Here is a 24,960-nt window from a genome sequence, read left to right on the forward strand (position 1 = left end):
TTAGAGTTATAGGCCAGAGGCTGGAGAAGTTTGCCAAGTATTAAATGTACAAGTGAGTTTGTTGGGTTCATAGTTGAACAGATCAAACTTCTCAAAGCTTTTAAAACACATTTCTTCCCTCTAATAATCACACCAAAAAATCAGATTTATCACTTAACTTCTGAATATGAATTTGACTTTCTTTCTCTGGTAAACTGAAAAAAAAAATAACAGAGTATACTGATTCTCAAAAAGAAATATCTTTGATGGGGAATTATATGAGCTAATTATAATTTCCAGCCAAATTTTCAACAAAACTGTGTAATTCTAACGAGAAGAAATTGTATAATTTACAGAGACTTTGGGACTCAGATGGTAAAATTAATTTGAAAATTATAACAGTATAGTTCCTTGTTCTAGTTACATCCAGCCTGCATGAACACATCTTTCAAATCATTGTAATTACAGTATAGCTACTAAGACCAGTTTTTGTTCAACATGGTAGCATAAGATTCCCAACTAGGATGCAGAGTGATTATTGTTGAAGGTTGCATCAAATTCTAGCAAATAGAAGTGTATAATATAGGCAATTTCAGATGTTCTAGATGTTCAGACAACATCTAGATTTCCAATATTTTCATTTACACATAATATTGCAAAGAATATACTCATGACTATACATTTTGATAATTTTTAAGAATAAGTGTGAAGAACGAGTGTAAGTGGGTCAATAAATGTATATTTTTAGCTCAGTAAATGATTTAAAAATCATTAAGTAAGTTAAAATAAGTGCATATTTTTATGTAAACACATAATGTACTTCAAGAAGAATATTTGTTGAGTCATTTATACTAATAGTATTAAGGAAAGTTTTATTTTGCAAATCAGGTAAGTTTTATAAAACTGTATATAAAATGGAAAACAGTTGCTTTATAGTAAAAATCATGAATTAACTGAAAATAGATACTGCATTCCATTTCCAGAGGAAACATCCATGGATGTAAAGCAAAGAATAATGGAGCAGAATGGGGATATTTATTCTGTGTTTAGGGACCTGAGGTATCAAAGAGGGGGTGAGGAGACTTCACATGGCAGACAAGAAGGGCTTACCTCATCTTTGCTCTGAGATATTACAGATCTTTTAAAAGGAAAATTTTAACTACACAGATGTGTACAAAGAAAACTGAAGATATCTTGGATTTTTTTTTTTGAGAAATAAAAATATCATAATAGAAATAGTCAAATATTCTCTATAAAAATACAAAATTAAATAATCTTATCAATAAGCCTTTCTAATGTTCTCAAAACATTCTGCTTTTCTAATTTTTTTTAATTGAATGCCTTTTATATGGCATAGATCAGGGCAAATCCATTAAGGTCCAATTAAAACCCAAACCTAGGCATGTCTTCACTTATTTACCTTTAAATCCTTGTTTTGTGTGTGTTATACAGGTATCATTTTTTACCATAGGAAAATAATAGTTACCAGACTCTGATGTGTCATTGAGCAGTGGACGCATCCATTACCCAGTGGCCAGAATTAGAAAGTCACGCCAAGATTTCCTCCATAGAATAAAACTTTCAGCACAAGAATATTTTATTTGTTAATAAATTATTACGGAAAATATCAGAGGCCATGTGGTTTGCTTACCTTCCCTGGAACACATCATTTTTTCTGATATAGGTTACGGATATAAAAATAGCGCTATTAATCAACTGACAATCTTACATCTTCATCAGGGTCTGGAATAGGTGGTCATTGGTTTGTCTTTTGTTTTTAATGCTTTTATATGGTATAAACAACCTTAATAATCATCACTGTTTACCGAAAACATGTCATTATTTTGTTTATCATGTTCCAGCATATTAACAAAATGTGAAATGCGAAGTGAAATTGAGAAGGCAAATTTTAAATTCAGAGTCACACTCAACTGCACATGAGGTAAATGATAAGAAGCTGAATCTTAAATAACAGGTGCAAGTATCCTCTGGAATAAGTGTTTTATAGACCATTTGCATTTAAAATTGCCTTGCAGATCTGTGAAAGAGTCCTGAGCCCATGAAGATCTATGGAATCAGTCTGTGGGGATGACATCCTGCATTTTTAAACATCATCCCTAGTGATCTAATCACATTTAAACTTGAAAATCATTACTTGTGAACTAGGGGCATGAATAAAATGCCATATTTTGTAATTGGAATGCTCAAAATGCAAACATGTTTCAAAGGAGAATATTAACAAATGTTCTAACTATGTCATGTTTTATTTCCTCTGTTGGATAACCTAAGCTCTGCATAAGGGCATGTATCTTTCTGACATCAATTAATTGATTAACTGGTTGATTGCTTGAGTGACTCATTTATTCATTCACTGAATAAGTTATTGGGCATAATTTTAAGAGCATGGTGCTAGTCTGATACGGGTTTTTTCTAGCTATTGATAAGTCAATTATAAGGTTTTCTTCACTGGATCTTGTTGAATAAATGAGAGAATAAATGCACTCATGGATCCTTTTTGCACCACAGAAAATTACTGTGTGTCTTCAAAATAAGCAAAACAATGATATCCTTAGTCACCAACTCTTCACAATCAAACAGGAATATGACTAAAGCCTCAGTTCTTTCCAGTGTTATAGATTTTAACAATTTCTTTGAATAATCATTGAAAATAAACTGTACTTGGAAATTACAGCCCAAGGTCACAAGATGAAATTTTAAAAGCCACATTATGGTAACCAAAATTTAATATTATTTGTGTCTCTTTGGAGAAACCATGACAATTGAATTTTACATTATATAACATCTTCTAAAAGAGAGCCAACAAAAAATGGATAATATGAATACTGAATAAATAATTGTTTTATACACACACATAAAAAATGTCTTTTAAATCAACTTTAAATAGCTTGCAGCTGGTACTATAAACAAGAAAATGACCTTAATGTCCTTAACATATCCCAAATGAAGATGATCTTAGAGATTATCTAGTACAATTCTCTTATTTTATATGTGTGGAATAGGAAGCTCAGAGAATATGAGAAACTTGAAACCAAGTTTACTCATCTAATTAGCACTATCATTAGCGCTAACCCTTGATTCCCATTTTCAAACTTTAATATTTTTTGGTAGTATCATCTTGGATGTTACAAATATGTCAGATCCCTTCAGTAATTAAATAAGAACCTAGAAGGCTGATAATCTACAGACTTTAATATTATTGTCTAAACAATTGTGGCAAAAAAAGAAAGAAGTAGCAAGAAGAATTGGTATTTTGACTGATTTGAAATTTCTCATCTCAAAAAGGACTGAGGATTTAAAAATGTACTTCAGTTCATGAGGAAAAAAAGCAGATTGAAACCCCTATTAACTCAACATGTGACCAATTAGTAAATAAGTGTGTGTTCATTTACTGCCATGTCTTTTACACTCCGATATGCAGTGCAAGATGTAGCACACAAGAGGAAATACCTGAAGATAAGAGTGTCTAAAATCACATGCGCAGAGCAGAAAGACTTGCCCCTTAGCCTCCCATTGCAATACTCTAACGAGCTGCAGCAGTGACATTGAATCAGATCTTGTTAACATGAATTAAGATAGGAAGCTGCCCTCCCATCAGGCACCTAGATAAGTAGAATTCAAGTTAAGAGGAAATGAAAGTTCATGCAGCAGTATCCATTTGTTGTAACTTGTGCAGATGAAGACAGACAAAATACATGAAAGCAAAACAAAGCCAAGTGACCAAAGGCATCACTCTAATTAAACACCATATGAAATATAACCAGGGACTGACAACTGAAATTGTGGGAGGATTAGTTTAGAAGCATTCTGTCCACACCACTCAGCCTTCTGAAGAAATTAAAATAGAGATTTCTCAGGGCCTCCCTGGTGGCGCAAGGGGTTAAGACGCAACCTATGAAGCTGTCTGCAGCCATTGCAGCACGAGATCAATCCCTGGCCAGGGAGCTACCCACATGGCGCAGCAGACCTCTCCTGTCTCACCTGCTGCTCCCCTCAGCAGTGTATTTCAGTCAATCCACCTGTTCTGTTCCCCACTCTGTCTCTGGTGAATCCTCTCACCCCCCACATCTCTGGCCTGTACCCCAGTGCTTGTATGCATAAATAAATAAATCTTTAAAAAATTATAAAAAAATAGAGATTTCTCAGCTTTTTGAGTATCTGTGATTAGTAATTAATTCATTAAAGTTCATCTCATATCATCTATTTGGTTCCCACTAATCAATCAATTAAGCATTACAAACCCAACTTTTGCTACAGAAAGGTCAGTAGTGAAAAAGTGATTCCAATAATTTTTAAATACGTACAATTTCTTAAATTTCCTTCTAAATTATCTTCAAATAGCATTAGTTAATTAGTGAGCAAGCACAACTGTACAATGACAAACTACCTACAAGTCAAGGTGTATCTCACTAGCATAAAGCACAGTCCTTGGCTGAGAGAGGGCTTGGTCTCAACATCCTTCCTGAATTTTCTTTATGGCACTTTCTTAATTACTAGCTTTTCCCAAAATGTTCAATGAAATAAGAAATACTACATAAGAAATACTTTAAACAAAGAAACTTAAAAAGTATACAGGAATCAAAATCTGCTGGCTCCTCTTTGTAATACCATTTCATGGAAAATGGAGGTTAATACAGTGTTTAAAAATGGAATTCTGAGTTCATATGTTATCTGAATATCCTACTGTGTGACCTTGAATAAGCTACTTTATATATCTGCCCTTAAATTTATTTCCTGTGAAATGGAGTTAACGAGACTGAAGATTGTTTTGAGAATTAAATATGTGTTGCAGGTGAAAGGTTGGTATGTTTCGTAGACAGTAAATATACAGTAAATATTAACTATTGGTATTACTATCAAAAAGGTAATGGTGATTGTTAACTATGATGAAATCTGAGATCCCTTGTCACGCATCAAAACAATAAAGAAGATATTGGTGCTTAATAAACAAATTCCTTCTAACCCGATAAATTATTAGTGTCATTTATCTTCACATAGCAGCTTATTTTGCCTTCTTTCCAGTAATTAACACAGGCAAGACTTCTCAGCACAAACTATTGCCTCATTCTCATCAGGGAAAAGAGAAAGAGGTTATTTTATTCTTTAGCTGGAAACCATGCCAGGTTTTAGAGCTTCACTGTACAGTAAATGTTACCATTTTTCACTCCATTTATAAGTTACCAAATCCATTAATTTACAGTCATGCTGGAACTCTGAACAACCACTTCAATGTAAGATTTATATTTTTAATTTCTTTTTCATGGAACACCAGCAAAACACATACATCTGATCATACTTTAAGACTTATAGCATTGTGAAATCTGCAATTAAAAAACTTTTATAAGAGAACATTTCACAAACAAAGCTGCCTTGATATTGTAACCAAAATATTGTTGAGGCTCTAGAGGAAACTTGCAATAATAAATTTCAAAATGTTTTATAGATAATATACTAAATAATCTTTGTTACCTCTTTATGAGAACATTTATTAGGGGGTTGGTAGAATTTGTTGTTCTTGATAGCAGCAACGACATGAACAGTTAGGATGCATGTGTCAGACAGTCCTCCAACTCTTTGAGGTAAGTGCTATTAAACTCTCATTTTTTAAATGAGGAGTCTGAGGCACAAAGAAGTAGTCTGACCCCAAAGTCAAAGTTCTTATCCACTGTATTATATATGGATGTTGTGGCTCTATAAACATTGTATTTGTCAAATATAGCATAGCTATATCTTAGTAAAATGCTCTAAACACTAAAGCAAACTCTGCTTTTTTTATGTGACTATAACAATTTATTTTTTTTAATTTATTTTTTGTGCAAAAATGAAAAGTGATGTAAGAATTATATAAAATAAAATATTAAAAAAATAAATTAGCAAACTCTGCTTTTAATTGCTATCACCAGTGTGGCCATGGAAGAAATAAATAGCACATTTCAAAGTTAAAACGGAGTACTAGAAACACCAACCATTCATTCCTACCTCAAGTCTGTCTGTCCGCATTAGTTTCTGTGCAGCAGCTGCAGCAGCTGCAGGTACAGGGACCCCAGGATTTCCTGTCACCAACATTGGTGCCGTCGGCAAGATCTCTGCTGGAACCAGGCTTGGGGAAACAGGCCCCAGGTACGGATTAAAGGCTGCTGATGCATTGGTGGCTAAGCTTGGTGCAACTGAAAACATTGGCTGAAAAGTAAAATAAAAAGCAAAATTTAATATACAGATCTCATTTCAAAGTTGATATCCTACATTATATATCTGCCCTCCATCAACCCATCTCTCCATAATCCAGTCTTCCTTACCTCATTTAAATCTGTGTGTTACTTACACTCATTAAGGATAAGAAATGCTTCTTAAATAAGCATTCATTAGGTAAATATTTTTCTAAAATATAACAGGTAAAATATTCAATTTTTTCACTACGATTTTAAAGTTTGTGGTCTATAATACTTGTAATATTTCTCTGAACAACAAATTATTCAGTATAGAAGCTCATCTTGATGTTTGTACTATTTTAATCCTAGAAACTTGTCTAAGAAGTACATTTAATAATTGCTATGTCAGAGGTATTTGAAAGATCTGTTTACAACTGTTAATAGGTTGCAAGTGTCCTATTATCTAGAGTAAATAAAGCAGAACTCCCAGTGGGTAACATAATTTCACAGTCAATGTAAACTGTGTAAATCTCATGGGGTATGCTGAAGGTGATGATGACAACATACTTTTCAAGCACATAAGATAAAGTGTTTGGCATATTCACTTGTAGGTTTTTCTGGGGGAAATTATAAATTTTCTACCAGCCTATGACAGCAGATGATGTAACAATGAATTGACTTGACCTGTGAGAAACTATTTTGAAAGGTGAAGTCTGAAATAGAACATCACTAAAGAAATGCTAGATGATTGCTCAAGGAAACACACATGGCAGCTCTGAGTGAAATGCTATGAGATAGAATTCTGCCAGAAATGCTTTCATGGATACATGAGAATGGTTTCTAATTGTTGGTAAGAAAATGTGCATATCAGGCACCATATCCTTGAATAGAATTAAATAATTTATCTGAAATCTACTTTAAAATTTGCTTTTCCAGTTTTTAAAGCATAACCTAATACAACAATGTTGCACTTAGCAACAGTATTACTTTCAACTTCCTAATTCAAAGCCATTTCAATTTTTAAAGCTTAATGCTTTGTATAATAATAGTATTTGTCTCCAAAACACAAAAACTCAAGTACGAAATGGATCCTTTAAGGTAATTTTTAGCAATTTACTTTCTTTACCTGGTGGTAAAGAATAGAATCATAATGAAAAGGATATTAGAATGCAGATAATTCTTCCCTCTGATAGCAATAAGAAGCTATATGATCCCAGAGTTTATACAGTATTCAAGAGCGCTAAAGTAAAGTTTTATGCAAATAAGATGTATATAAAAAAAGTACATCTTAGAGCTCAAAAGAAATATGTTTAAAAAATAAAATACATCTTTTATGCAATCTGGGTCTGACTCATCAGTTATAAGAGTAAAATGAAATTCAAGTATTCTCTTTTTCTTAGGGTATTGGTTCTCAACTATGGCTGATTTTGTACTTGGCATTATGTAGAGACTCTTGCTTGTTACAGCTGGGGGTGTTACGGCATCTCAGGGGTAAAGTCCAGAGATGCTGCCAAGTGTCTCAATACGCAACAGCCCCTTCACAGCTAAGGCTCATCCAGCCCAAAATATCAACAGTGTCCAGATTGAGAGTATAGTCCTGGGGGATCATGCTCCTCCTAACCTCACAAATTCATTTAGTACCAAATCTTTGCAATTAGTATGCACATTCTTACTAAGAAGATTGTAAACATAATATATGGAATACATAATTTGATTCACTTGTGAGAAGAAACAATACACCAAAACACATAGACACCACTAACATTTTCAAGTTAAAATAATTCTGCCTCTGTATATGTTGACATGCATACCACAGTTAGCTGCCCTGCTAGGCTGATGGTTCTTGCCTGTCGAAGTGGCCTATTACCATGATTCAGATCCCTAACCCCAGGCCTGCCCAAAGCAGACATCCATTGATAACAAGAAATTATCTGTGCATGCCACATATTAACAATCAATAACCTGCCAGGATTGTGGCAACCTCTGTCTACCAACAGTTAATTGAGTCACAGCTTATTTTATGCTGCTCCACTGCCTGCTGGCTGCCCAGGTAGCACCAGGACAAGGGTTGACCATACAGTGATACATGTTAAACTTGAACTTCTATTCAGGTCTATCAGCTTAAATTTACAGCCTTACATACTGTCAGTTTCAATAAGATATATGAAACTGCAGCCAGACCAGCACTGTAATTATGTTATTAGATATTTAAGAATTATAAGAAATTTAGCATTGAAGACTTTAGGAAATGGAGAAATCAGTTCATATCATTTCTCTTGCTATGAATTAACATGTTATTTTGAGACAGTGCATTTTAATGTACACTTCAGAAAGTTATGTTTATGTCACTGTATCAATCTATTGTAACTATTTTGAAGCAGACGTTAAATTTACAAATTTGCTTGGAGGGAGGAAAAATGTTCTCATTTTAACAAAATTAGGGCAGTGGCCAACAAAGCTTAGTTTTGTTAAATCAAATTGAATAAAATAAATTAATAATCTACAAATGCATGGAATTCAATAGTTGCATGTTATAGATAAGATGATATTTTTACTAGATAAAAATATTGTTCTTACTAACTGGTAACAATTTTCCCTGTGGATTATTTCTGCAGAGCTGTCACCTATATTGAGTTTCTAGCAATTCATCAGAGCAAATTCAAATCTGTAGAATTTTAGGGCACTGTCCCCAAGTAAAATACACAGCATCTTTTAAAAGTCTGAAACATCAACTATTCAGCAAGCATTATCTCAAAATGTTCCCTTTCCAGATAAGTAGAGCTATTTGCTAAATAGGCAGACAATCAATAATAATAGCTCTATAGTTTGAAACTTGATCCTGAAAGCTGTCCCCCTCCCCCCCAAAAATAAAGAGAACATTCTTTCATTTCTTTTGAGTTTTTGTAAATTTGTTACATTCCTTTTTCAAAGAGCACCTTGCTGGGCATAGGTCATGGCTAGTCCCATGAGAGAGCTTTAATCCGATTAGTGAGGCACTTGAACTACTGCACTGCCAGTTCTCTCTTCCAAAAGCCAGCCTGGAGTGGCTCAGCAGAATCACAAGGACAGGTATTAATGCAATGCTTCTATCAAGAGGTATCCTATTTTCTCTGAAGCATCCACAGGATAATGTATAACTATGTAATTGGTGTATCTGATACTGATTACATCCTTGTAATAATGATTTACAGATATCTTTGTTCCCGGAAAGGATAAAGTAGGTTTGCTTATGATTGCCTTTTGCCAATGAACACTCTCAGCAGAGAAAAATAAATTGCAACCTTACTAATGCTGGTGCTTTTATGGGGTAATCACTTATTTGTTTTAAATGAGACATTCTCATTCCATTACGGTAATCAGGCTTTATTATAAATGAAAATGTTATTCAATTTCACATTATGACCCTAGTTAAATTTGTGTAAACATGATTATTACTATAACTACCTCTATTTATTGTGTTACTGTGTGCCATGCATTGTGCCAAGTGCTTTACCTGTGTTATTGTATTTAATCCTCATAAGTGTATACAGTATATGAACCCCTTGGGGCAAACAAAAGCAAAACCACCATTGCCTTTGTTTTAAAGGCATGGATGGAAGGTAGGGAGGGGTAGGATATCTGCTCAGTTCACTGTTAGAACTCCAGAAAATAGAACAAAGCCTGGCACATAGTAAACAAACAATGAATTAAGAAAAAAGGCTCACAGGGATTAAACACCCATAGAGAATAATGACAGAAGGAAAGAGCTAAGCTTTGGACACAGGTAGGTCTGATTCCAGGTGGTTTTGAAACCAGTGATTCTAGCCTGACTGTGCATCAGAATCACCTGTAGAACTTGAAGCACCCAAAGTCCTAGCACTGCCCACACATCACAATCCCTGGGGAGATGTATCTAGGCAGCAATCATTTTTTAAAGCCCCTGGGTAATTCCAATTCCATACACTACCTAGTCTTCCTTTTAAAAGCAGGAACAGGTTCAGTTTTTTCCTCCACCTTAAAGGCTACTCTGGTGCAATGTTATATAAAATAATTTTCAAAATAAAACTTCAATAAAAAATAAAGGGGATGGGGCCTCCCTTGTGGCACAAGGGGTTAAGTCTCAGCATGCTGAAGCTATCCATAGCCACTGCAGCATGAGTTCAATCCCCAGGCAGGGAGCAGACCCACATGGCACAGCAGACCTCTCCTATCTTGCCCGTTGCTCCCCTCAGCAGAATATTTCAGTACATCTGCCGGTTCTGCTCCCCATTCTGTCTCCGGTGAATTCTCTCACACATACACCACCACCCCCTACCTCTGGTCTTTACTCCAGCTCTTGCATGCATAAATAAATAAAAATAAATCTTTAAAAAAATAAATAAAAATAAAGGTGATGGTTCACAGGTGACTTGGTGGTGGGAATTTTATGGGGACTATACCTGAGAGAAGAACTCAAACATTGGACAAATATGTAAAATAAATATATATAAATATTTAAAAAAAGATTAAAACCAACTGATTTCCATAATAAAAATAATAAATGGAAACTAGCCCTCATAAGATTTAATAGTATACAGTGGATTAATTTTTAGTTTTGTATATAAACAGTTTTCAGGATAGAAATTTGTCTCTGATGACTAATAAAATAAATGTAATTATCTGTAATCTACTGAAGAAAATTTAAAATAAAGTATGCTATCAAGGAAAGAAGAAGAATCAGGACCCTCTCCTCTTGAAGTTTTCCTTGATCTACCTACATCTCCAATTACAGAATTTTTCTGATCATTTGTTCTCATAGAATTACTTATTACTTATCTCATAGAATTACTTAGAAAACAGCTTTGGAAACCACATTTTTACTGACTATCTGAGCTGGATTGCAGGTTCTTAGTGGACCTTGGTTTTGTTCATTTTGTATATATCATACAGCTGGCATTTAAACAGATCCTCTATATACACTTGCTTGATTGACAAAAATGAATGAACATGTGAACTGGTTTTCTCTGGGGAAAAAAAAACCCAGCAGAATTCATTAAATATTTTCTAGAAATATAAACATTAAAAGAGAGATCTATATTATTTCCTTTCTTTACATCAAAATGTAATCATTAATTTCACTCATATGCTTGTTTGAAAAGTATAATTTCCTTTATGTCTGTTTTGTAATTTTTTTATTGAATTTCTGTATCTCAGTAATGCACTTTCACTAAATTGTAATGTGGTAATTTTCACAGGGGCTTTAGTTTATTTTAAAACACTATGTGAAACTCTGTCTACCAAAAAAAAAAAACTTGCGTAATTTTTAATAAAATGGAGGCAGTATAAAAACACAACAAGTATCTGTTGAAATTTATGGAACAAAAATTTAAAGTAAGTTTTTTTCTTTTTATTTGTAAAGGTCAAACCTAGCAGTAAAAAATTAAGCCTTTTCATTGTATATGTATATGCATTGTATATATATATATTTCATTGTATATGCATGAATATATGTATTTTTTGTTTATTTGTGAAGGTCAAACCTTCAAGCAGTAAAAAAAAAATAAGCTTTTTCATTGTAAATTAACAGCATAAGCACGATCCTTTGTAAGAGCTCTAAACAGTCTCAGCAAATAATCACCTTGAATATAAACATAGGACCAGAAACTAATAGGAGCTATCAACAAATTCACACTACAATGTCTTTTTTTCCTAAGAAGATGGGCTATGCCTGGAATAAAATAAATACTGTTTCAAACTCTGCTTCTAGACAGACCTGTTCACTGGGCAAACCAAATGGCCATTTGTTTTATCACAATTTTACATTACCCTTCATCCCAGTTTTACTGAAATGATATACATTTAAGTAAGGAAGTCTCACTTGCAGCCCCCCCATCCCAGTTGATAGGTATCAAGAAATACTTCCGCCAGTCCCTAGATCTTAGGGCCCATTCTCAAATTGCTTGAGAAGCTTCAGGCTCCTGTTTTAAAACACAGGATGTAGAACAGAATAGATAAAATATACTTAGAGTAACTGATGTAGAAACATTTTGCCAGAAACACTTTGGGGTGAAGTGCGTTATCTCAACCACGAGCTGGCTAAGCTGGAAAACACTAAAAAATAACTGAAGAATTCTAGGTATCCCTGGAAATATGGCAAAAATGATTTCAAATCTTTCAGCACCTAACTGCCAACAAATGCCGAACATGAGGCCACAGCAAAGGCAAGGTGATAGGACCAGCAAAGAAGCTCCCAAGAATTTAGCGAAATCCAGTAACACTGGATTTGTCTATGCCTAGGCTACTTCAAATTCAAGAAAGACATATAAAGTTCTATATGAGTTACACTGAATAGCTAGGAGTGTGGATTTTCAGAAGAGATGTCATAAGAAATCGTAGATGGCCAAGGCCAACTGTGAGAGCAGAGGGTAAGGCACAAGGGGCCACCACAGTGGAACTCCTGAGCTGATGCAGCTTGCATGACCACTACTTATGCACAGCTCCTTGGAGGCAATGAATGAGTCTGGAATCAGCGATTTCTGAGAAACATCTTGCTTGGATGGATCAAAAAAGTGTAACAGATGCCTCCAAGTTGTGAGCCACTAGGTACAGTCTATCTTTTTTAGCAATTTAGTAATTTCTCATTAGATTACCTTCACACCAGATGGTGCAAAGTAGCAATAATTTTTCACAGTAATCCTTAGAAAAACAATGCACAAGCTCCATTTTTAAAATTAAGATCATTAAATAGGTCTTTCATTTATCTTCAAAGGCCCTAAAATAAAGAGAATTTTTTAAACATTTTTATTAGTGGTTTTAAAAAATAGAAATAATGCCAATTATTTAAAAATTCACTAAACTAAGTTCAGTAAGTAGATACACAATTTCAATTACTTGTTTTCAACTACTTTCTCCCCTCATTTAAGGAATGGGAATAATTATGCTTTATAAGATTATTAGGACCTTTCAGATAATAATATATTTTAAACTTTTAACTATCTGTGGAAGGAAGTCAGAAATGTTAAATGAGTCATTCAAGGACCCAGAGTTGGTTGTTGGCATGTCCTGATTGGTGTATCCACAGCATGGATGCCAAACCCTGAATATCCTGGATTAAAATCCTGGCTCTGCTACTAACTAGTTATATAACTTGGACCAACTACTTAACCTCTCTGAACCTGAATCTTCATCTGTAAAGTTGGAATAATATTACCTACCTCACAGAATGGCTGTGAGAAACTGTGACATAAAAATCTGAATACAGTAAATGCTCTTAAGAGTATTGAACTTGGCCCCAAAGTGTTAGACCTTTTTTCTGATTCTTTGTTTGATAATCTTAATTACATTGTACTAAAGTCCATGAAACAGGAAATAATAAATTCCCACATTCCCCAAGTCAACCTACTCACAGTCCCAAAGATCTTTAATCCAGACCCAGACTCTCAAACTTTATGAGCAAATGAGAACTCAAACTGAGTTCTATAATAACTACTTCATGGTCCCAACAGTACGTGCATTGAGCCCCCTGTGCCCTCTGCTAATAATCTGTTAATAAACAACCAAATCTGTACCCCCATTATTCATTCTATGCTGCAAGTTCTATAACTGAGGTTGTGTTCTGGTTCCTGGTTAACTCAGACTACCATGAATCTCTACCCTTTTTTCTCAAGTTCAGGAAACTACCTCCTTCATTCATTTTTTTGAGCCATCAAGCATTTCTGACCTCTGCTAAATGACAGGTACAACACTAGGTGCTTTCAAATCAGATTAGACCTTGTTGGCTTTCCCTTCTTCATGTTCCTCCAGTTGCAGATTGGGGCCAAACCAGTTGGTCCTAGAGAACTAAGATGTTCTACTTGACTACAGTCCTATCACTGCTCAAATATTTCTGATAACCCTGATGTTAGGGATCTGCTATCAGTAGTTTCGCCTGTGTGATCACCACTACCTCAGTTGGATCCAAGTTATGCTGTATCTTCAAAAACCACCATCAGGGCCTCCCCGGTGGCGCAGCTGTTGAGCGCTGGGTTGCGAGGCTGCCTGCAGCCTCTGCAGCGCAGGTTCGATCCTCCGGTTCCATCCCCGGCTGCTCCCCGGCCACCGGAGGAGGGTCCCACATGGCGCATGGCGTGCAGACCTCTCCTGCCGCCCGCTGCTCCCCTCAGCAGTGTACTTTGGTCCTTCTGCCTGCTCTGCTGAATTCTCTCACCCTCCCACGCTTCTGAATGTACCCAGTGCTTGTATAAACAAATAAATAAATCTTAAAAAAAAAAAAAAAAAAACCACCATCAGGTGGCAGCTGTCTTTGAGTAGTGGCCATATTCCAATAGTCACCTGGAAGCTTCCAGCTCTGTTATAACTCCTATCTTTAGGTCCTGCATTATAGATCCAGTAAGCAGCTGGCTATGGCTATCTCATTTACTTCTGAATATCCATATCATTATCATCATCAAAACAGGGCTGAGGCCAAGGCTAGGAAAGTCTCGGGTGGGGTTGTAAAGGCAAATTTCCTGGATTAAAGTCTTCTTTATAGTTATTAAACTCCCAAATGCTACAAAATTAAATAATTAAAATGACTTCTCAACTTATTACAGAAGCGTCACTCTGAATAGAATATATTTTTAGACCACACTGTCAGGATGCCTTTAGCAGAGGGTAATTCCACAATCAGATCTAGTCATATCAAAGAAAATTAACATAGAGCCTGAATGTGCTTATAACTAATAAAAATAAATGCTTAATCTAAGCAGATAATTTTTTTTTTTTTAAATAGAGGCATGTTTTATTTATTTATTTATTTGTTTGTTTGTTTTGTTTATACATGCACTGGGTACAGTCAGAAGCGCGGGAGGGTGAGAGAATTCACCAGAGCCAGAGAGGGGAGCAGAGCAGGCAGAAGGACCGAAGTACACTGCTGAGGGGAGCAGCGGGCGGCAGGAGAGGTCTGCGCGCCATGCGGGACCCTCCTCCGGTGGCCGGGGAGCAGCCGGGGATCGAACCGGCGCCGCAGAGGCCGCGGGCAGCTTTGCAACCCAGCGCTCAACCGCTGCGCCACCGGGGAGGCCCCTAAGCAGATAATTTTCCAATAAAGATACCAGACTAGGAAGTGTGGGGACATTTTCTGATGGTTTCATAAATCTGTGACTTAGTGATTTTATAAATAATAAATATTTGCTACTCATATTTCAAAGAAATGAGCATAAATGTTATTTATATGCTGTCCTAGGATTATGTATAAGATGATCCTGGAATGGACTTGAAAATAAAACTCAAGGACTAATGCAGGAGATGCGCCAAGACATCACCATAAGAAGTCCCTGCCATGTTGGGGACTGTTCCCTGCAGACTGGAACCACACTTGTGGCTCCACCCAGAGGGTGGAGCCTGGCCATCAGCAGGCTTACATGTTAAGTGGAACAAAGTATCTCACATCAAGGGGAGATTTAATAACATCTAAGGTAGTAGCCACCCCCACGATTTATCAGACCACTGAAACTGTGAGGACTAAGTATGAAAGAGACCAGCTGTCTTATATTTTATGCCTATATTTTATTTCACCAAATGTACACCATCATAATATTTCTATACCCATATGTGAAATTAGCAGGTATCACAAAAATAAATTTAGGATGAATTTTTAACTGAGTCTCCAATAATGGGAAAAAAAGATCAGAATTTGACACAAAATTATAATCTTCTCTCACCTCAACAATATAGTATTGGTAAGGTATTTCACTGCTGATGTAATACGGATATCCCTCCCACCTTGCAATGTAATCCCCCCCCTTTTTTTTGAATGATTGGTACATTTGGAATGATTGGTACATTAAGCTCTAAGAGAATATTAATTACACTAAGTTCAGGTAATAAAGTATTTTAGGAAAAAATTAATTACCACACATACTATAACATATCAGAAAACTTCACATTCCCATGAGTCCATCATATTGTATATAAATAAGTCAGTAACATTAATTACTGGCAGATATATCCTGATTACTGCAAATTTCATCAGACATTTAAATATACTATATCACAATATCAAAACATCTTTTGCAAGCTAAAATTATGATGCTAATCTCTTACATTTTTATGAATAAATGTGAGTAGAGATTTAAAGTTATTTATCACACACCCCTAAAATATCCCAATATAAATGTATGTGCTCAGAATAAAAAATGTATATATTATATATATTCTCTCTCTCTATATATATATATTACTCAGTAAATATCCAATCTCTATGACCACCTACAGTTTATACTTTAGCCCTTTTCGTAAAAGCCCTTAGTTTCTGCCTCTTCTGATTAGTTCTCCCTTTATATGACTCTAAGTTCATGATATTGATTCATTACTGTTAGAATTTTCCTAATATTGATAAATATGAAATAATTTCAATTTCCATTTAACAGAATAATAAAGGGTCCCCTCTAAGAAAGAAAACAAAACAGATGGAGTCTCTTCAAGAAAAGAGAAAAAAGGAACAATTTTCTCAAAATTAAAAGAAATTACGATTACCTTTAAAGGTAGCCTGAAAAAAGCACACTGACTATACTGAGGGGTGTTTTAAGATGATTTTAACATCTGCTAGTCGTAGGATTCAATTTGATTGAGAATTTTAGGAGGGGAGGGGAGTGCTATGATAGAAATTTCTTTTGTTTTTTTATTATTTTATTTTACTTTCATTTTATATCATTGTTCATTTTGAAACAATATTTGCTTCCCCCCTCCCCCTCAGGTGTAGTCCTCATAGAATTTCCTTCACCAATGCACCCGTGCACCATCACCTCAGCGCCCTGTGCTCTTCCCTCCCTCCCTCTGATCCCTCTCCCGCCTCCTCCCCTGCAGTATGTCTCTGATTTATAATTGTCTGGTTTTGCTTTGTTGTGATTTGTACTGCTATCATTTTTTTTTACAATAATGTCTTATTTGGTTCCCCTATATTCCTGCTATAAGTGAAATCATCCAGTATTTTTCTTTTTCCTTCTGGCTTATTTCACTGAGCATAATTTCTTCTAGCTCCATCCACATTGCTGCGAATGGCATGAATTTATCTTTTCTGATTGCTGAATAATATTCCATTGTATATATATACCACATCTTCCTGATCCAGTCATCTATTTTGGGGTATTTGGGTTGTATAAATTTCTACCTGACTTAGCCAATGATGAATAATTTCAGTGTGAAAATTGTTCCAGGTATGACTGATAATTTTGCTAGAAAATGCTAGGCAACTGATATTGCTACCTGTGTTTATTTAATCTAGTGCAGCCATCACTTTATCACTGAAGTGAAGCATTGGAATTACAAACATAATGAAAGAGGATGGAAAACATGCTCACCACAGGTTGTAATGGGGCACCGGGCATCATGGCATTGGCTAGTTGCATTTGCTGGGCCAACATGGCCATGTTCTTCTGCTGAATCAAGTTATTGCGCCCATTTATCTCCAATTGCGTTTTTAAGTGTGGGGGTGGATGAAGATATTTGCAGTTCTCCCTGGAGCAACGACCCTAAAAAAAGAAAGCAGCAAATACTTTTAAAAAATAATAAAATCAGCAAATCTTAAAACATAATAATAATATTGCAAAGCACGGTACTATAGGTTAAATCTACTAGGAGTTTTTTTCCACAATGTACAGCCATAGTATTTATCATACATTTAGCCTAAGTAATGAATTCATCTGAATTCACAATCAAAATGAGTATTAAAACATTTGAAAAAGTTTTCAAGTACTAATAATCTAGGTTCGAGTTTCAAAATTTATAAACTATCAGGATAATATTAAAACATAGAGAAGTAAATATAAAGACTCTAAGGCTCCTGCCACAATACCTCTGTTGAATTTAATGAACTCCAGAGGTTTAACCTTCTATTTGTACTTGTGTTCTGTTCTAAAGAAATGAACTTGGAAGACTCAAGGCAAACTATCTTCAGCAAAACATCTTTACAAACACCTCATAACAAGCAAAATTAAAATTAGCACTAAACTCCAAGTCCATCTATTTAGATATTTACAAATGAAAAGAAAAAAGCCCCCGCTTTTCCCCACTATCTAAAGATTAGTAAGTATAATGAGACATTGGTGAAAAATGTGACCCTTAGCCATTCAACCATAAGTCTAGCCCCCACTACCCAAGAACAATAAAGCAATAAGACATATTTACCCTTCAAAATTTTATAATGTAAAATGGAGAGACAAAATAAGTTTCTTTGAAATAAGAAATGTGAATATATTCTTCTCTTCAAAATTAAATATTAAAATCTGTAATATGCAATACTGTGTGAGCATATGAATCTGTACATATGAATCGGCTACATTGCCATATTCATTGAAACAACCTCACCAATTATTACCTTGACAACATCTTTCACCAGTAAATCTTATTAGAGCTATTTGTGTGGGTAAAAGAAAATATTTAATTAATCAGCCACCTTCTCAAATTTTCTTGTTATTTTCTAAGAAAAATCTATTAGCATAATTTGATGGCATACTGTAAGCTGACTTGGAAAAGTGAAGCTTTTGTTTGTGATACAATCTGCCACAATTCTGCTGTGAATGATCTGTTTGGGGCTGGTTTTGGTTAAGATTTTTAGGACTAAGTTCTACATTGTGCTAATATCATTATGGGTTATTTTACAAGCTTTATGTAATAAAGCATTACTAACAATACTTTAAACCAGGGCACAGCAGAGCGCAGTAGTTCATAGCTTGGACCTGACCAGTTGACAGCATGGACCTGGGGTGGAGAACTAAGTGCTCTCACTCAGGGGTGGCATGAATTACATAAGAAACTAACTTCTTTAAGCCTCAGGCCCTTTAGCCATTTCAAAAATTGCTATGTAGCCTATATTTACTATGTAATAAATATAATGCTGAATAATGCTGCGTTACCAAAATTGCTAATAAATGCCATAGGTTTACTATGAAGATTAGAGAAAATAATGTGTATGTCACAGTATTGGCACCACATGGAATTCTGAGCAGGGTCAAGGCTAGTGCTCTCCCCACCACTCCCACCATAGTTTAAACTATATACCCAACAGAAGAAAAACAAATTATTAGCAGGTGGGTCATTTTTATAATATCTATTAGTTATGGCTCTTGATTCTTTCACAAATAAAGCAATATTTACATATCTATAACTTATTTCACAGGAATGCTGGATAGCTGTTGACACCACAAGCCTATTATTAGTTTAAAAGCATCTGGATGCAAAGAACTACAAAAACTGGACTTAAGAGTCACCAGATAAATCATAGAGAATAAGCTCAGAGATGACAAAGGTCTGATTTTAGAGATGTTTAGCTGAGGTCTCCTACAGAAAATCCACTACTTCATTATGTCATCTTGACTGGAGGGGAAATTCTGATTCTCAACATTTCCATGTCATATTTCTCAGAAAGCTACATTTGTTTAATTGAAGAAAAGCAGCTTATAGTCTACCTTGTGAGTTTCTTTGGTTCCATAAACAGCAGAGAGATAGCCCTGGGCCTTGGGAGTCTCGCCAAACAGACTGCATTCCAGTACCTCCCTGAACACAAACCACCTGGGATCCCACATGTGAACACAGCTCAGATAGAAATCATGAAGTAGGGAAATCATATGCTCTCCGTGTATTCTGGGTCTGTGCATCTCAAAACTTTTAATAGAAGCTCAGACCTTTGGGTCTAATTCTGTATTTGCTATGCCTACTCAGGAAGAATGCTGTTCTGCTACATTTCTTAGATGTCTGGCTTGATTTGATAGCTTTGGAGTCTCAATTTCAAAAAGCCATGTTCCTAAAAATCAACTGAAGAAATTTTGTGAAAAAGTGTACAGACTACTAAATCTTCCTCACAGAGACTCTGTGGCAACAGGTCTGGGGACCCTTTACCAAGTACTCTGATATAGCAGAAAACACTACAAACAATTCAGCTAAGCCACATGAATTTTTCATTGTTCTATGTGGAAAATGTAACAGGGTAACCTCTGCAATTGATATTGCGTTAAACTTAGTTTCTTAGGAAGTTCAAAACTTATTGAATGCTGACTATGCTGGTACATAATTGTGGTTTGACAAATAAAAGGTCAAGAATAAGTTAAAATCAACATCCTCTTCTAGAGAATTGCCTACAGCACTGGAAAAAACCACAAATAGCATACCTTTCATTGAGAGTTTAAATAAATATGACATAGGTGCCTCTCCAGATTGATCCAAGTTCCCAGCACCTTACCTCAATAAGCATTGCAGAATAAATGCATGAACACTGCTTACTAAGTGATTAGAGATGAAATCTGCTCTAGCTCTATCTGGAATCCACAAAGATAGCAGCAAAAACTAAATCTAATACCAAGCTGGAATTCTGAGTTGTACTGACTTAATGATGCTTTTGATTCAGAAGCCAGTAAACCACTGGTGATAAAAACAGCCACAATAAAAGCAGAAAAGTAACAGAAGGTTTGATGGTTTCATAGCTGGGGGGCAAAGGAGAACATTTAAGCCAAGAGTCAATGTATTTGGTATCCTAAAATCTACAGAGTGATGATGCAATCTAAAAATAGAAATTCAATTCAATCAGTATCTAGAGCTCATATAGGTAGGTTTTTGAATAGGAAATACTACTCTAAATCACCTAGAGATTTCATCTCAAGATACATTAAATCAGGTTGCTAGGAGTAACACAAAAATATAAAGACATTTTTATTCAGTGTTGATAGCTACATGCAGTTCCACCTACTGCCATAATTGTACCAAACAGAACTGATTTCAAACAGCAGCTTTGTTAATTTCTTGCTGTGTGATTCTGTGGAAGTTAAACTCTGAATGACCACATCTTTTTTGTTGAACAGTATCAATACCATTCATCTCATTTGGTGATATATGAATATTAAGCAAGAGAGTGGGCCAATCTTATGCTGGGCTACTAGTCAAAAAGTATTAATTATTTTTCTCTCTTTCCTTAAATTCTCAAGCTAATAACAATCAGCAGTTGCTTAACTCACCACCATATCTGTTAAAAGTACTAAATGTAATGCCAGTAGTATAACCAGGTGACAATGCAAGTCAATCAGCGAGAATATAATACAAGCTTTGCCTTTGGTTTCCATTCTGTATTTGCCACATCTACTATGGAAAATGCCATTTTCACACATTTATTACAGTGTTATGTTTCTGCACCTTGTTTTTGATGATTTCCCTGGAATATTATTATTTTTAAGGTTTATTTATTTATGTATGCACAGAAGAATAAGAGATACCATCAGATAAGCTGGTCTCTCTATAGTCTAGAGTATTATAATTTCCATTCAAGAGGCCTTTTAGAGGTCTGACTCAACATAGATTCCAAAGGCATCATTATAATGCATATATAGTATCTTTTAAGGGAAGGGAAGAGATTCAATAAAGTATTAATCCAGACTAAGTCCTTTTTTCTCTAATAATTTTTTTACATCTTTAATTTTAAAGTAAAATGTCCAACAGAGTAAAAACATTCCCCTTATAGCCTTAAGAACCTGTATGAAATCAATAACAGTCATTCAGAAATCAATTCAGGTCTTCCATTTATCAAGCTACAAATATTCAACTGTGAATTTGGGGATTTTCTCAATAGTTTTTGAAATTGGCATAAAATTTGTGAGTCACAAGGAAAGATATATGTTTGGATTGATGTCTGTACCTCAAAGGACCTGGTTCATTTTTTTTAAATTATAGTTTAATGAATAGTGTGCTTTTAAATAATTGCATAGTATGAGCATATGTAGTACATATCTAAACATGATATGTATGTGATATATACAGTAAGATATAAATTGTAAAATGAAGATGAAACTTGGTAATTTAGTAATGGCAACTTAGACATGATAAAATTATTTCTAAGCTACCTTTAATACTTAAGAACCAGTTAACTGTACAAAATATAACATCTTACACAGAAGTTGATCAAAATTAATAAAACAAAAAAAAATCAAAGTTCTATTTGAAAAAATGGAAAACTAATTTTCCATTATTAATTCTACTTCCCCCACTGAAATTTTGTAAATTGTGATTTACAAAATCAGAAATAAAAGGCATTTTATTAACTGTCCAAGTGGTAACTATGTAGTAGGATTAAAATTAATGAGTCATATTTGGACAGTAAAATTTGGACACTAGAAGTAGGGAGCAATGAAAAAATAAGAGGTGTACCACCTATACTCATAAATCTTTTCCAACTTGCATTGGAAATACTAGTTTTCTGGTAAGACAGTTCAAATTACTATCACTTTTATTGTTAAAACAAAATCATTATCTCCTTTGGGACAAATGAGATACACCAATGTTTTTGAAGCACTTTGTAGAGACAGTCATTACACTGAGTAATGCAGAGAAATGTGGTAACTTCCTAATGAAAATTTTCACGACTGTTTTTCAGTAAAGATGATCTATTACCTCAAAAAAATTTGGTCACAGATTGGATGAAACATTGGCAGTTGTAACATAACATGAATGTGCTTCTTATGGTCCTGTCATGCTTTTAAATTATCCATTCCAATGTAAGGTTTAATGGACTTACATATAAAAATTAATTATGTATATGTACTCATTTTAAAATTACAAATTATCTAGCAGTAGGAAATTTATGGCAGAAATTTGTATAAAGTATCATTTTTTTCCAAAAGCTAATCACAACTTTAGAGACATACAAACATGTATATATATGCAAATAATCCAGTTTTTTTGTTTTCATTTAAGTGGATATGAGTTTGATTAACTCTACAAATTACAGTTTATCAGCTTTAGCAAATATTGAAAACTAATTACATCTTAACAGAGAGGATACTGTAGCTTTTAAATCTTTACAATCCACTAGTTCTTAAATCCTTACATTACACTTGTTTCCACTGAGGACTTCAGTCAGCTTATAACAACACATGCATTTGAAAAAGAAGTTCAAAGTTTCTCAACCTTAGTACTGTTGACATCTAGGCCAAGTTAAGTGTTGTGGGGCTGTTCTGGGTATTGTAAGGTGTTTAGCAGCATCCTGGCATATTAGATGCCTGCAGCATACTTGCCTTCAGTTACAACATTTCAAATGGTCCCTAGATACTGTCAAATGCACCTGGGTTGGAGGAAGAGTCAAAAACATCTCCAGTGAGAGTCAACCACTCCTTTACACCTAATGGAATTTAATAGGGACTAGTCCTTTGCTCAGGTGGCCATCATTAAATATCACAGACCGGATGGTTGAAGCAACATAAGTTCATTTTCTCACAGTTCTGGAAGTTCAAGTCCAAAATTAAGGTTCTAGCCAGTTTGGTTGCGATAAGAACTGTCTGCATGGTTAATAAAGAACTACATTCTTGTTATTTCCTCACATGACCTCTTCTTTGAGTGAACACAGGGAGAGACAGCAAGTTCTTCTAGTGTCTTTCATATGGATACTAACCCTATCCGATCAGGGTCCCCACACTTAGGACCTCAACTTGAATTGCTTTAAGCTTAATTACTTCCTCAGAGCCTCTTCTCCAAATATATCTATGCAGGAGACAGGGCTTAAAGATGTGAATTTTAGGGGAACACAAACATTCAGTACAAAAGAGGTGTACACAAAATTACAAAACAGCTAACCCAGAGTTATTTGTAAGTAGCTTTACACATTTTCACACATACACTTAAATGGTAGGGATCTTTATTGTGGGAATCTCCTCAAACATATGTTAATTTTGCTGCAACTTCTAAAAACTTCAAAAGTGAGATTCAATATTTGTTTGTTTTTCTTCTATTTAACATAAAAACAGAGACAGCAGTATATCGGAGTAAATAAATTCCAGGATCATATCAAAAACTTCATGCACCTGTTAACTACAATACTGGAAATGGTGACTCTTTTTTAAAGGCAAGCAACATATTTTGGCTTTACTTTGCTACATAAAGTCTTTTCAGGTTAAGTAATAGTTAGACATATATCCCTCCCTTTAAAAATGGAGCTGAGAAAGATAAATTGAAATAACTAGAGAACTCAGAAAAATAAAGATTTCTGACTACCGACTGGAATTCTAGTGGACCCACTATCTAGTTTTATTTTTAATCACATGCTGAAGTATACATATGCATGTATGAAATTATGTATATACACACATTTATATACAGTCACCCCAATTATATACCTATTTCTAAGAGCAGCATGCAAACTTAGATTTTGCTTTTGTTGTAGATTCAAGAAGCATAGAGTAAACAACTTACATTTATATTTCATGCTTTATTGGGAAAAATACATAAGGACTTTCAGAAAGCTGCAGTATAAAACCCAAAGGATTCTGAACTACCATTTGGTAGAAATTCCTAAAGTGTCCTTTGGGTCAAAACAGATATCTTCATTTTTTATTTTAGAAAGTATCCATGGAGATTTCACAGATTTAATGTTATTATCTGTTTTGTTTTACCAATATTATACTATATCACAAATATATATAATATACATACAATCTAATAAGTCAATACTATGTTTACTATATTTAAATAGTATGGCATACTATATGGCAAATGGATAGTACTAACATATTAATACTATTTATTACATTCATTTTTATTCTCAAATATTATGACCCCTTAACCCAGATCAGTAAATGGATTTTTTTCCTTACATAATTTCCTATTTTTAATATCAAAGTACCACTGTAATTATTTCAGGATTTTATCATCTGTAAAGGCAAGAAAATAGTATTAAGCCAAACGCAGTTTTCCTGTTTTAATTTCTACATTGGACTTTTAAGCTGACCCCAGTAACAAATGCTCGCATTCCTATAGATAATGGAATTACTGCTCTTCTGATTTTGTGAGGCAATTAATCTCAACTCATCAAAACTTAACATAAAGTAAATATAGTAACACTAGT

At 34.6% G+C, this 24,960-nt stretch overlaps 1 protein-coding gene across 24 annotated transcripts in view; it reads right to left on the reverse strand.

The window, feature by feature from the left end:
* Positions 1 to 24,960, reverse strand: part of MBNL1 (muscleblind like splicing regulator 1) — a 186,701-nt gene that overhangs the window by 20,436 nt on the left and 141,305 nt on the right. For all 24 annotated transcript variants that reach the window (XM_054701006.1, XM_054701009.1, XM_037526283.1 and 21 more), the window contains 2 exons: positions 17,444 to 17,614; positions 5,977 to 6,177 (listed from right to left, as the gene is read on the reverse strand). In XM_054701006.1, the coding sequence (XP_054556981.1) occupies positions 5,977 to 6,177; positions 17,444 to 17,614 (372 nt within the window). The remainder of the gene's footprint in view (positions 1 to 5,976; positions 6,178 to 17,443; positions 17,615 to 24,960) is intronic.

This window comes from Talpa occidentalis, unplaced genomic scaffold, assembly GCF_014898055.3.
Source record: "Talpa occidentalis isolate TD23 unplaced genomic scaffold, MPIMG_talOcc4v2.1 talOcc4.4, whole genome shotgun sequence".
Taxonomy (NCBI): Eukaryota; Metazoa; Chordata; class Mammalia; order Eulipotyphla; family Talpidae; genus Talpa; species Talpa occidentalis.